At 48.1% G+C, this 14485-nt stretch overlaps 1 protein-coding gene across 1 annotated transcript in view; it reads right to left on the reverse strand.

Annotated features, from left to right (window-relative positions):
- The window catches only part of vill (villin-like), a 71542-nt gene that overhangs the window by 27886 nt on the left and 29171 nt on the right, over positions 1-14485 (reverse strand). The window contains exons 5-7 of the mRNA XM_045710717.1: positions 6295-6403; positions 4758-4868; positions 2832-3040 (exon numbers count right to left, since the gene is read on the reverse strand). Coding sequence (XP_045566673.1) covers positions 2832-3040; positions 4758-4868; positions 6295-6403 — 429 coding nt within the window. The remainder of the gene's footprint in view (positions 1-2831; positions 3041-4757; positions 4869-6294; positions 6404-14485) is intronic.

Genomic DNA, 14485 nt, shown 5'->3' on the forward strand with positions numbered 1-14485 from the left:
AGCCTTGGTGTCAGTCTGGAACAATAGCCTTGGTGTCAGTCTGGAACAATAGCCTTGGTGTCAGTCTGGAACACTAGCATTGGTGTCAGTCTGGAACAATAGCTTTGGTGTCAGTCTGGAGCAATAGCATTGGTGTCAGTCTGGAACAATAGCCTTGGTGTCAGTCTGGAACAATAGCCTTGGTGTTAGTCTGGAGCTACAGCAGGGCTCTGGTCTGGCAGGGCAATAATGCTGCATAATTGAATGAAGAAACATTTCCAGGCTAAGGGACACTAACAGAAACATTTCCAGGCTACGGGACACTAACAGAAACATTTCCAGGCTACGGGACACTAACAGAAACATTTCCAGGTTACGGGACACTAACAGAAACATTTCCAGGTTACGGGACACTAACAGAAACATTTCCAGGCTACGGGACACTAACAGAAACATTTCCAGGCTACGGGACACTAACAGAAACATTTCCAGGCTAAGGGACACTAACAGAAACATTTCCAGGCTACGGGACACTAACAGAAACATTTCCAGGCTACGGGACACTAACAGAAACATTTCCAGGCTACGGGACACTAACAGAAACATTTCCAGGCTAAGGGACACTAACAGAAACATTTCCAGGCTAAGGGACACTAACAGAAACATTTCCAGGCTACGGGACACTAACAGAAACATTTCCAGGCTACGGGACACTAACATAAACTTTTCCAGGCTAAGGGACACTAACAGAAACATTTCCAGGCTACGGGACACTAACAGAAACATTTCCAGGCTACGGGACACTAACAGAAACATTTCCAGGCTACGGGAAACTAACAGAAACATTTCCAGGTTACGGGACACTAACAGAAACATTTCCAGGCTAAGGGACACTAACAGAAACATTTCCAGGCTACTGGACACTAACAGAAACATTTCCAGGCTAAGGGACACTAACAGAAACATTTCCAGGCTACGGGACACTAACAGAAACATTTCCAGGCTACGGGACACTAACAGAAACATTTCCAGGCTATGGGACACTAACAGAAACATTTCCAGGCTACGGGACACTAACAGAAACATTTCCAGGCTAAGGGACACTAACAGAAACATTTCCAGGCTAAGGGACACTAACAGAAACATTTCCAGGCTACGGGACACTAACAGAAACATTTCCAGGCTACGGGACACTAACAGAAACATTTCCAGGCTAAGGGACACTAAGAGAAACATTTCCAGGCTACGGGACACTAAGAGAAACATTTCCAGGCTACTGGACACTAACAGAAACATTTCCAGGCTACTGGACACTAACAGAAACATTTCCAGGCTACTGGACACTAACAGAAACATTTCCAGGCTACGGGACACTAACAGAAACATTTCCAGGCTACGGGACACTAACAGAAACATTTCCAGGCTACGGGACACTAACAGAAACATTTCCAGGCTACGGGACACTAACAGAAACATTTCTAGGCTACGGGACACTAACAGAAACATTTCCAGGCTAAGGGACACTAACAGAAACATTTCCAGGCTACGGGACACTAACAGAAACATTTCCAGGCTACGGGACACTAACAGAAACATTTCCAAGCTAAGGGACACTAACAGAAACATTTCCAGGCTACGGGACACTAACAGAAACATTTCCAGGTTACGGGACACTGACAGAAACATTTCCAGGCTACTGGACACTAACAGAAACATTTCCAGGCTACGGGACACTAACAGAAACATTTCCAGGCTACGGGACACTGACAGAAACATTTCCAGGCTACTGGACACTAACAGAAACATTTCCAGGCTACGGGACACTAACAGAAACATTTCCAGGCTAAGGGACACTAAGAGAAACATTTCCAGGCTACTGGACACTAAGAGAAACATTTCCAGGCTACTGGACACTAACAGAAACATTTCCAGGCTACTGGACACTAACAGAAACATTTCCAGGCTACTGGACACTAACAGAAACATTTCCAGGCTACGGGACACTAACAGAAACATTTCCAGGCTACGGGACACTAACAGAAACATTTCCAGGCTACGGGACACTAACAGAAACATTTCCAGGCTACGGGACACTAACAGAAACATTTCTAGGCTACGGGACACTAACAGAAACATTTCCAGGCTAAGGGACACTAACAGAAACATTTCCAGGCTACGGGACACTAACAGAAACATTTCCAGGCTACGGGACACTAACAGAAACATTTCCAGGCTAAGGGACACTAACAGAAACATTTCCAGGCTACGGGACACTAACAGAAACATTTCCAGGTTACGGGACACTAACAGAAACATTTCCAGGCTACTGGACACTAACAGAAACATTTCCAGGCTACGGGACACTAACAGAAACATTTCCAGGCTACGGGACACTGACAGAAACATTTCCAGGCTACTGGACACTAACAGAAACATTTCCAGGCTACGGGACACTAACAGAAACATTTCCAGGCTACGGGACACTAACAGAAATATTTCCAGGCTACGGGACACTAACAGAAACATTTCCAGGCTAAGGGACACTAACAGAAACATTTCCAGGCTAAGGGACACTAACAGAAACATTTCCAGGCTACGGGACACTAACAGAAACATTTCCAGGCTACAGGACACTAACAGAAACATTTCCAGGCTAAGGGACACTAACAGAAACATTTCCAGGCTACGGGACACTAACAGAAACATTTCCAGGCTAAGGGACACTAACAGAAACATTTCCAGGCTAAGGGACACTAACAGAAACATTTCCAGGCTACGGGACACTAACAGAAACATTTCCAGGCTACGGGACACTAACAGAACGAATCCATCTCCAGAGTTAGTCTACGTACTTGTAGAGCTTGATGTTGGCGGTCTGCTGATGGTAATCTGGTGTGTCATCAGGCTCCGCCTCCTTCAGCTTTCCTGACCTCTGACCCAGCACGGCCCTCATGATCTTCATCAGCTCAGGGGAGTCTTCTTCATCTCCTCCCTCCACCACCCCGATCTGAGCACGCCCCCCTCGTTCCCTGTCACGGATATCCTGGGCCAGCAGCACCGCCTGCAGGGAGGGGAGAATATAACATTGATTGTTGAACATTTGAACATCTAGGCCATGTGCTGTTATAATCTCCACCCGGCACAGCCAGAAGAGGACTGTCCACCCCTCATAGCCTGGTTCCTCTCTAGGTTTCTTCCTAGGTTTTGGCCTTTCTAGGGAGTTTTTCCTAGACACCGCGCTTCTACACCTGCATTGCTTGCTGTTTGGGGTTTTAGGCTGGGTTTCTGTACAGCACTTTGTGACATCAGCTGATGTAAGAAGGGCTATATAAATACTTTTGATTTTATTTGATTTGTTTGGTGGGAAAACAACTAAACCTAACCGGTAAATACATAGAAACCAAACCTGGCATGGAACGGTTTAAAGGGACGGGTCATCAGAGATGAACAGTCATTTGATCATCATTATTATGATGGTACACTAAAGGGTTCAGGATTAGGGTCAGGGGTTAGGGGTTAGGGGTTAAGGGGTTAGGGGTTAGGGGTTAAGGGTCAGGGTTAGGGTCAGGGTTAGGGGTTAAGGGTTCAGGGTCAGGGGTTAAGGGTTAAGGGTTAAGGGTTAAGGGGTTAGGGGTTAGGGGTTAAGGGTCAGGGTTAGGGTCAGGGTTAGGGGTTAAGGGTTCAGGTTTAGGGTCAGGGTTAGGGGTTAGGGGTTAGGGGCTAAGGGTTCAGGTTTAGGGTCAGGGGTTAGGGGTTAAGGGTTAAGGGTTCAGGTTTAGGGTCAGGGGTTAGGGGTTAGGGGTTAAGGGTTCAGGTTTACGGTCAGGGTTAGAGGTTAGGGGTTAAGGGTTCAGGTTTAGGGTTAGAGGTTAGGGGTTAAGGGTTAAGGTTTAGGGTCAGGGTTAGAGGTTAGGGGTTATGGGTTCAGGGTCAGGGTCAGAGGTTAGGGGTTAAGGGTTCAGGTTTAGGGTCAGGGTTAGAGGTTAGGGGTTAAGGGTTCAGGTTTAGGGTCAGGGGTTAGGAGTTAGGGGTCAGGGTTTGGTGATGAGGTTAAAGGTTCAGAGTTAGGGTAAGGGGTTTAGGGATAGAGGTCAGGGTTTGGTGATGAGGTTAAAGGTTCAGAGTTAGGGTAAGGGGTTTAGGGATAGAGGTCAGGGTTTGGTGATGAGGTTAAAGGTTCAGAGTTAGGGTAAGGGGTTTAGGGATAGAGGTCAGGGTTTGGTGATGAGGTTAAAGGTTCAGAGTTAGGGTAAGGGGTTTAGGGATAGAGATCAGGGTTTGGTGATGAGGTTAAAGGTTCAGAGTTAGGGTAAGGGGTTTAGGGATAGAGGTCAGGGTTTGGTGATGAGGTTAAAGGTTCAGAGTTAGGGTAAGGGTAAGGGGTTTAGGGATAGAGGTCAGGGTTTGGTGATGAGGTTAAAGGTTCAGAGTTAGGGTAAGGGGATTAGGGATAGAGGTCAGGGTTTGGTGATGAGGTTAAAGGTTCAGAGTTAGGGTAAGGGGTTTAGGGATAGAGATCAGGGTTTGGTGATGAGGTTAAAGGTTCAGAGTTAGGGTAAGGGGTTTAGGGATAGAGGTCAGGGTTTGGTGATGAGGTTAAAGGTTCAGAGTTAGGGTAAGGGGTTTAGGGATAGAGGTCAGGGTTTGGTGATGAGGTTAAAGGTTCAGAGTTAGGGTAAGGGGTTTAGGGATAGAGGTCAGGGTTTGGTGATGAGGTTAAAGGTTCAGAGTTAGGGTAAGGGGTTTAGGGATAGAGATCGGGGGTTAGGATTAGGTACCTTGAGTTTCTCACTCCGGTTGCTCTGAGGGCCGTTCCACTGAACTATGACCTTCCCCATGTCCAGAAGGAAGACGTCTCCACTGTTGAAGCTGCTCCATGACACCTCCACCTGGAAACACAACCCACACTCAGAATACTGCTCACCTGGAAACACAACCCACACTCAGAATACTGCTCACCTGGAAACACAACCGACACTCAGAACACCTACACCTGGAAACACAACCCACTCAGAATACTGCTCACCTGGAAACACAACCCACACTCAGAATACTGCTCACCTGGAAACACAACCGACACTCAGAACACCTACACCTGGAAACACAACCCACTCAGAATACTGCTCACCTGGAAACACAACCCACACTCAGAATACTGCTCACCTGGAAACACAACCCACACTCAGAATACTGCTCACCTGGAAACACAACCCACACTCAGAATACTGCTCACCTGGAAACACAACCCACACTCAGAACACCTCCACCTGGAAACACAACCCAAACTCAGAATACTGCTCACCTGGAAACACAACCCAAACTCAGAATACTGCTCACCTGGAAACACAACCCACACTCAGAACACCTCCACCTGGAAACACAACCCACACTCAGAATACTGCTCACCTGGAAACACAACCCACACTCAGAATACTGCTCACCTGGAAACACAACCCACACTCAGAATACTGCTCACCTGGAAACACAACCCACACTCAGAATACTGCTCACCTGGAAACACAACCCACACTCAGAATACTGCTCACCTGGAAACACAACCCACACTCAGAATACTGCTCACCTGGAAACACAACCCACACTCAGAATACTGCTCACCTGGAAACACAACCCACACTCAGAATACTGCTCACCTGGAAACACAACCCACACTCAGAATACTGCTCACCTGGAAACACAACCCACACTCAGAATACTGCTCACCTGGAAACACAACCCACACTCAGAATACTGCTCACCTGGAAACACAACACACTCAGAATACTGCTCACCTGGAAACACAATACACACTCAGAATACTGCTCACCTGGAAACACAACCCACACTCAGAATACTGCTCACCTGGAAACACAACCCACACTCAGAATACTGCTCACCTGGAAACACAACCCACACTCAGAATACTGCTCACCTGGAAACACAACACACTCAGAATACTGCTCACCTGGAAACACAATACACACTCAGAATACTGTATTCTTCCACCCAGGGAAAAGACAGGCAGCGGTAGGTCCCAGTGTGGATGACTGAGGCTGGGTTAGAGGGACTGAGTCTGGGCTAGAGGGACTGAGGCTGGGTTAGAGGGGCTGAGGCTGGGTTAGAGGGGCTGAGGCTGGGTTAGAGGGGCTGAGGCTAAGCTAGAGAGGCTGAGGCTGGGCTAGAGGGACTGAGGCTAAGCTAGAGAGGCTGAGGCTGGGCTAGAGGGACTGAGGCTGGGTTAGAGGGACTGAGGCTGGGTTAGAGGGACTGAGGCTGGGTTAGAGGGACTGAGGCTGGGTTAGAGGGAACGCTGCATACCTCTGTGGCGGTGACATGCTTCCTTCCTTTAATGTGCAGCAGCCGCAGGATGTTGTACACATTGGACTCGACATGACGGAACCCCGACTCCACACCGCCCTTCTTGTAGCTGAGGGAGAGGACAGGGGTTAGTCAGAGATATGGGGAGAGGACAGGGGTTAGTCAGAGATATGGGGAGAGGACAGGGGTTAATCAGGTAGAGATATGAGGAGAGGACAGGGGTTAATCAGGTAGAGATATGAGGAGAGGACAGGGGTTAGTCAGGTAGAGATATGAGGAGAGGACAGGGGTTAGTCAGGTAGAGATATGAGGAGAGGACAGGGGTTAGTCAGGTAGAGATATGAGGAGAGGACAGGGGTTAGTCAGGTAGAGATATGAGGAGAGGACAGGGGTTAGTCAGGTAGAGATATGAGGAGAGGACAGGGGTTAGTCAGGTAGAGATATGAGGAGAGGACAGGGGTTAATCAGGTAGAGATATGAGGAGAGGACAGGGGTTAATCAGGTAGAGATATGAGGAGAGGACAGGGGTTAGTCAGGTAGAGATATGAGGAGAGGACAGGGGTTAATCAGGTAGAGATATGAGGAGAGGACAGGGGTTAGTCAGGTAGAGATATGAGGAGAGGACAGGGGTTAATCAGGTAGAGATATGAGGAGAGGACAGGGGTGAGTCAGGTAGAGATATGAGGAGAGGACAGGGGTTAATCACGTAGAGATATGAGGAGAGGACAGGGGTTAGTCAGGTAGAGATATGATGACAGGACAGGGGTTAATCAGGTAGAGATATGAGGAGAGGACAGGGGTTAATCAGGTAGAGATATGAGGAGAGAACAGGGGTTAATCAGGTAGAGATATGAGGAGAGGACAGGGGTTAGTCAGAGATATGAGGAGAGGACAGGGGTTAGTCAGGTAGAGATATGAGGAGAGGACAGGGGTTAGTCAGGTAGAGATATGAGGAGAGGACAGGGGTTAGTCAGGTAGAGATATGAGGAGAGGACAGGGGTTAGTCAGGTAGAGATATGAGGAGAGGACAGGGGTTAATCAGGTAGAGATATGAGGAGAGGACAGGGGTTAGTCAGGTAGAGATATGAGGAGAGGACAGGGGTTAGTCAGGTAGAGATATGAGGAGGCAGGACAGGGGTTAATCAGGTAGAGATATGAGGAGAGGACAGGGGTGAGTCAGGTAGAGATATGAGGAGAGGACAGGGGTTAATCAGGTAGAGATATGAGGAGAGGACAGGGGTGAGTCAGGTAGAGATATGAGGAGAGGACAGGGGTTAATCACGTAGAGATATGAGGAGAGGACAGGGGTTAGTCAGGTAGAGATATGATGACAGGACAGGGGTTAATCAGGTAGAGATATGAGGAGAGGACAGGGGTTAATCAGGTAGAGATATGAGGAGAGAACAGGGGTTAATCAGGTAGAGATATGAGGAGAGGACAGGGGTTAGTCAGAGATATGAGGAGAGGACAGGGGTTAGTCAGGTAGAGATATGAGGAGAGGACAGGGGTTAATCAGGTAGAGATATGAGAAGAGGACAGGGGTTAGTCAGGTAGAGATATGAGGAGAGGACAGGGGTTAATCAGGTAGAGATATGAGAAGAGGACAGGGGTTAATCAGAGATATGAGGAGAGGACAGGGGTTAGTCAGGTAGAGATATGAGGAGAGGACAGGGGTTAGTCAGGTAGAGATATGAGGAGAGGACAGGACAGGGGTTAATCAGGTAGAGATATGAGGAGAGAACAGGGGTTAATCAGGGAGAGATATGAGGAGAGGACAGGGGTTAGTCAGGTAGAGATATGATGACAGGACAGGGGTTAATCAGGTAGAGATATGAGGAGAGGACAGGGGTTAGTCAGGTAGAGATATGATGACAGGACAGGGGTTAATCAGGTAGAGATATGAGGAGAGGACAGGGGTTAATCAGGTAGAGATATGAGGAGAGGACAGGGGTTAATCACTTAGAGATATGAGGAGAGGACAGGGGTTAGTCAGGTAGAGATATGATGACAGGACAGGGGTTAATCAGGTAGAGATATGAGGAGAGGACAGGGGTTAATCAGGTAGAGATATGAGGAGAGAACAGGGGTTAATCAGGTAGAGATATGAGGAGAGGAAGGGGTTAGTCAGAGATATGAGGAGAGGACAGGGGTTAGTCAGGTAGAGATATGAGGAGAGGACAGGGGTTAATCAGGTAGAGATATGAGAAGAGGACAGGGGTTAGTCAGGTAGAGATATGAGGAGAGGACAGGGGTTAATCAGGTAGAGATATGAGAAGAGGACAGGGGTTAATCAGAGATATGAGGAGAGGACAGGGGTTAGTCAGGTAGAGATATGAGGAGAGGACAGGGGTTAGTCAGGTAGAGATATGAGGAGAGGACAGGGGTGAGTCAGGTAGAGATATGAGGAGAGGACAGGGGTTAATCAGGTAGAGATATGAGGAGAGGACAGGGGTTAGTCAGAGATATGAGGAGAGGACAGGGGTTAATCAGGTAGAGATATGAGGAGAGGACAGGGGTTAGTCATAGATATGAGGAGAGGACAGGGGTTAATCAGGTAGAGATATGAGGAGAGGACAGGGGTTAATCAGGTAGAGATATGAGTAGAGGACAGGGGTTAATCAGGTAGAGATATGAGGAGAGAACAGGGGTTAATCAGGTAGAGATATGAGGAGAGGACAGGGTTAGTCTTAGATATGAGGAGAGGACAGGGGTTAGTCAGGTAGAGATATGAGGAGAGGACAGGAGTTAATCAGGTAGAGATATGAGAAGAGGACAGGGGTTAGTCAGGTAGAGATATGAGGAGAGGACAGGGGTTAATCAGGTAGAGATATGAGGAGAGGACAGGGGTTAATCAGGCAGAGATATGAGGAGAGGACAGGGGTTAGTCAGAGATATGAGGAGAGGACAGGGGTTAATCAGGTAGAGATATGAGGAGAGGACAGGGGTTAGTCAGGTAGAGATATGAGGAGAGGACAGGGGTTAATCAGAGATATGAGGAGAGGACAGGGGTTAATCAGGTAGAGATATGAGGAGAGCACAGGGGTTAGTCAGGTAGAGATATGAGGAGAGGACAGGGGTTAGTCAGGTAGAGATATGAGGAGAGGACAGGGGTTAATCAGGTAGAGATATGAGGAGAGGACAGGGGTTAGTCAGGTAGAGATATGAGGAGAGGACAGGGGTTAGTCAGAGATATGAGGAGAGGACAGGGGTTAATCAGGTAGAGATATGAGGAGAGGACAGGGGTGAGTCAGGTAGAGATATGAGGAGAGGACAGGACAGGGGTTAATCAGGTAGAGATATGAGGAGAGGACAAGGGGTGAGTCAGGTAGAGATATGAGGAGAGGACAGGGGTTAATCAGGGAGACATATGAGGAGAGGACAGGGGTTAATCACGTAGAGATATGAGGAGAGGACAGGGGTTAGTCAGGTAGAGATATGATGACAGGACAGGGGTTAATCAGGTAGAGATATGAGGAGAGGACAGGGGTTAGTCAGGTAGAGATATGAGGAGAGGACAGGGGTTAGTCAGGTAGAGATATGAGGAGAGGACAGGGTTAATCAGGTAGAGATATGAGGAGAGGACAGGGGTTAATCAGGTAGAGATATGAGGAGAGGACAGGGGTTAGTCAGAGATATGAGGAGAGGACAGGGGTTAATCAGGTAGAGATATGAGGAGAGGACAGGGGTTAGTCAGGTAGAGATATGAGGAGAGGACAGGGGTTAATCAGAGATATGAGGAGAGGACAGGGGTTAATCAGGTAGAGATATGAGGAGAGCACAGGGGTTAGTCAGGTAGAGATATGAGGAGAGGACAGGGGTTAGTCAGGTAGAGATATGAGGAGAGGACAGGGGTTAATCAGGTAGAGATATGAGGAGAGGACAGGGGTTAGTCAGGTAGAGATATGAGGAGAGGACAGGGGTTAATCAGGTAGAGATATGAGGAGAGGACAGGGGTTAGTCAGGTAGAGATATGAGGAGAGGACAGGGGTTAGTCAGAGATATGAGGAGAGGACAGGGGTTAATCAGGTAGAGATATGAGGAGAGGACAGGGGTGAGTCAGGTAGAGATATGAGGAGAGGACAGGACAGGGGTTAATCAGGTAGAGATATGAGGAGAGGACAAGGGTGAGTCAGGTAGAGATATGAGGAGAGGACAGGGGTTAATCAGGGAGACATATGAGGAGAGGACAGGGGTTAATCACGTAGAGATATGAGGAGAGGACAGGGGTTAGTCAGGTAGAGATATGATGACAGGACAGGGGTTAATCAGGTAGAGATATGAGGAGAGGACAGGGGTTAGTCAGGTAGAGATATGAGGAGAGGACAGGGGTTAGTCAGGTAGAGATATGAGGAGAGGACAGGGGTTAATCAGGTAGAGATATGAGGAGAGGACAGGGGTGAGTCAGGTAGAGATATGAGGAGAGGACAGAGGTGAGTCAGGTAGAGATATGAGGAGAGGACAGGGGTTAATCAGGTAGAGATATGATGACAGGACAGGGGTTAATCAGGTAGAGATATGAGGAGAGGACAGGGGTTCATCAGGTAGAGATATGAGGAGAGAACAGGGGTTAATCAGGTAGAGATATGAGGAGAGGACAGGGGTTAGTCAGAGATATGAGGAGAGGACAGGGGTTAGTCAGGTAGAGATATGAGGAGAGGACAGGGGTTAATCAGGTAGAGATATGAGAAGAGGACAGGGGTTAGTCAGGTAGAGATATGAGGAGAGGACAGGGGTTAATCAGGTAGAGATATGAGGAGAGGACAGGGGTTAGTCAGAGATATGAGGAGAGGACAGGGGTTAATCAGGTAGAGATATGAGGAGAGGACAGGGGTTAGTCAGTAGAGATATGAGGAGAGGACAGGGGTTAGTCAGGTAGAGATATGAGGAGAGGACAGGGGTTAATCAGGTAGAGATATGAGGAGAGGACAGGGGTTAATCAGAGATATGAGGAGAGGACAGGGGTTAATCATGTAGAGATATGAGGAGAGGACAGGGGTTAGTCAGGTAGAGATATGAGGAGAGGACAGGGGTTAGTCAGGTAGAGATATGAGGAGAGGACAGGGGTTAATCAGGTAGAGATATGAGGAGAGGACAGGGGTTAATCGAGAGATATGAGGAGAGGACAGGGGTTAATCAGGTAGAGATATGGGGAGAGGACAGGGGTTAGTCAGCTAGAGATATGAGGAGAGGACAGGGGTTAGTCAGGTAGAGATATGAGGAGAGGACAGGGGTTAGTCAGGTAGAGATATGATGACAGGACAGGGGTTAATCAGGTAGAGATATGAGGAGAGGACAGGGGTTAGTCAGGTAGAGATATGAGGAGAGGACAGGGGTTAGTCAGGTAGAGATATGAGGAGAGGACAGGGGTTAGTCAGGTAGAGATATGAGGAGAGGACAGGGGTTAGTCAGGTAGAGATATGAGGAGAGGACAGGGGTTAATCAGGTAGAGATATGAGGAGAGGACAGGGGTTAGTCAGGTAGAGATATGAGGAGAGGACAGGGGTTAGTCAGGTAGAGATATGAGGAGAGGACAGGGGTTAATCGAGAGATATGAGGAGAGGACAGGGGTTAATCATGTAGAGATATGAGGAGAGGACAGGGGTTAGTCAGGTAGAGATATGAGGAGAGGACAGGGGTTAGTCAGGTAGAGATATGAGGAGAGGACAGGGGTTAATCAGGTAGAGATATGAGGACAGGGGTTAATCAGAGATATGAGGAGAGGACAGGGGTTAATCAGGTAGAGATATGGGGAGAGGACAGGGGTTAGTCAGCTAGAGATATGAGGAGAGGACAGGGGTTAGTCAGGTAGAGATATGAGGAGAGGACAGGGGTTAGTCAGGTAGAGATATGAGGACAGGACAGGGGTTAATCAGGTAGAGATATGAGGAGAGGACAGGGGTTAGTCAGGTAGAGATATGAGGAGAGGACAGGGGTTAATCAGGTAGAGATATGAGGAGAGGACAGGGGTTAGTCAAGAGATATGAGGAGAGGACAAGGGGTTAGTCAGGTAGAGATATGAGGAGAGGACAGGGGTTAATCAGGTAGAGATATGAGGAGAGGACAGGGGTTAGTCAGGTAGAGATATGAGGAGAGGACAGGGGTTAATCAGGTAGAGATATGAGGAGAGGACAGGGGTTAATCAGAGAGATATGAGGAGAGGACAGGGGTTAATCAGGTAGAGATATGAGGAGAGGACAGGGGTTAGTCAGGTAGAGATATGAGGAGAGGACAGGGGTTAGTCAGGTAGAGATATGAGGAGAGGACAGGGGTTAATCAGGTAGAGATATGAGGACAGGGGTTAATCAGAGATATGAGGAGAGGACAGGGGTTAATCAGGTAGAGATATGGGGAGAGGACAGGGGTTAGTCAGCTAGAGATATGAGGAGAGGACAGGGGTTAGTCAGGTAGAGATATGAGGAGAGGACAGGGGTTAGTCAGGTAGAGATATGAGGAGAGGACAGGGGTTAATCAGGTAGAGATATGAGGAGAGGACAGGGGTTAGTCAGGTAGAGATATGAGGAGAGGACAGGGGTTAGTCAGGTAGAGGTATGAGGAGAGGACAGGGGTTAGTCAGGTAGAGATATGAGGAGAGGACAGGGGTTAGTCAGGTAGAGATATGCGGAGAGGACAGGGGTTAATCAGGTAGAGATATGAGGAGAGGACAGGGGTGAGTCAGGTAGAGATATGAGGAGAGGACAGGGGTGAGTCAGGTAGAGATATGAGGAGAGGACAGGGGTTAATCAGGTAGAGATATGAGGACAGGACAGGGGTTAATCAGGTAGAGATATGAGGAGAGGACAGGGGTGAGTCAGGTAGAGATATGAGGAGAGGACAGGGGTTAATCAGGTAGAGATATGAGGAGAGGACAGGGGTTAGTCAGAGAGATATGAGGAGAGGACAGGGGTTAGTCAGGTAGAGATATGAGGAGAGGACAGGGGTTAATCAGGTAGAGATATGAGAAGAGGACAGGGGTTAGTCAGGTAGAGATATGAGGAGAGGACAGGGGTTAGTCAGGTAGAGATATGAGGAGAGGACAGGGGTTAATCAGGAGAGATATGAGAAGAGGACAGGGTGAGTCAGGTAGAGATATGAGGAGAGGACAGTGGTTAGTCAGGTAGAGATATGAGGAGAGGACAGGGGTTAGTCAGGTAGAGATATGAGGAGAGGACAGGGGTTAATCAGGTAGAGATATGAGAAGAGGACAGGGGTTAGTCAGGTAGAGATATGAGGAGAGGACAGGGGTTAATCAGGTAGAGATATGAGGAGAGGACAGGGGTTAGTCAGAGATATGAGGAGAGGACAGGGGTTAATCAGGTAGAGATATGAGGAGAGGACAGGGGTTAGTCATAGATATGAGGAGAGGACAGGGGTTAATCAGGTAGAGATATGAGGAGAGGACAGGGGTTAATCAGGTAGAGATATGAGGAGAGGACAGGGGTTAATCAGAGATATGAGAAGAGGACAGGGTTAATCATGTAGAGATATGAGGAGAGGACAGGGGTTAGTCAGGTAGAGATATGAGGAGAGGACAGGGGTTAGTCAGGTAGAGATATGAGGAGAGGACAGGGGTTAATCAGGTAGAGATATGAGGACAGGGGTTAATCAGAGATATGAGAAGAGGACAGGGGTTAATCAGGTAGAGATATGGGGAGAGGACAGGGGTTAGTCAGCTAGAGATATGAGGAGAGGACAGGGGTTAGTCAGGTAGAGATATGAGGAGAGGACAGGGGTTAGTCAGGTAGAGATATGATGACAGGACAGGGGTTAATCAGGTAGAGATATGAGGAGAGGACAGGGGTTAGTCAGGTAGAGATATGAGGAGAGGACAGGGGTTAGTCAGGTAGAGATATGAGGAGAGGACAGGGGTTAGTCAGGTAGAGATATGATGACAGGACAGGGGTTAATCAGGTAGAGATATGAGGAGAGGACAGGGGTTAATCAGGTAGAGATATGAGAAGAGGACAGGGGTTAGTCAGGTAGAGATATGAGGAGAGGACAGGGGTTAATCAGGTAGAGATATGAGGAGAGGACAGGGGTTAATCAGAGATATGAGAAGAGGACAGGGTTAATCATGTAGAGATATGAGGAGAGGACAGGGGTTAGTCAGGTAGAGATATGAGGAGAGGACAGGGGTTAGTCAGGTAGAGATATGAGGAGAGGACAGGGGTTAATCAGGTAGAGATATGAGGAC

The sequence above is a fragment of the Salmo salar genome, chromosome ssa29 (assembly GCF_905237065.1).
Source record: "Salmo salar chromosome ssa29, Ssal_v3.1, whole genome shotgun sequence".
Lineage (NCBI taxonomy): Eukaryota > Metazoa > Chordata > Actinopteri > Salmoniformes > Salmonidae > Salmo > Salmo salar.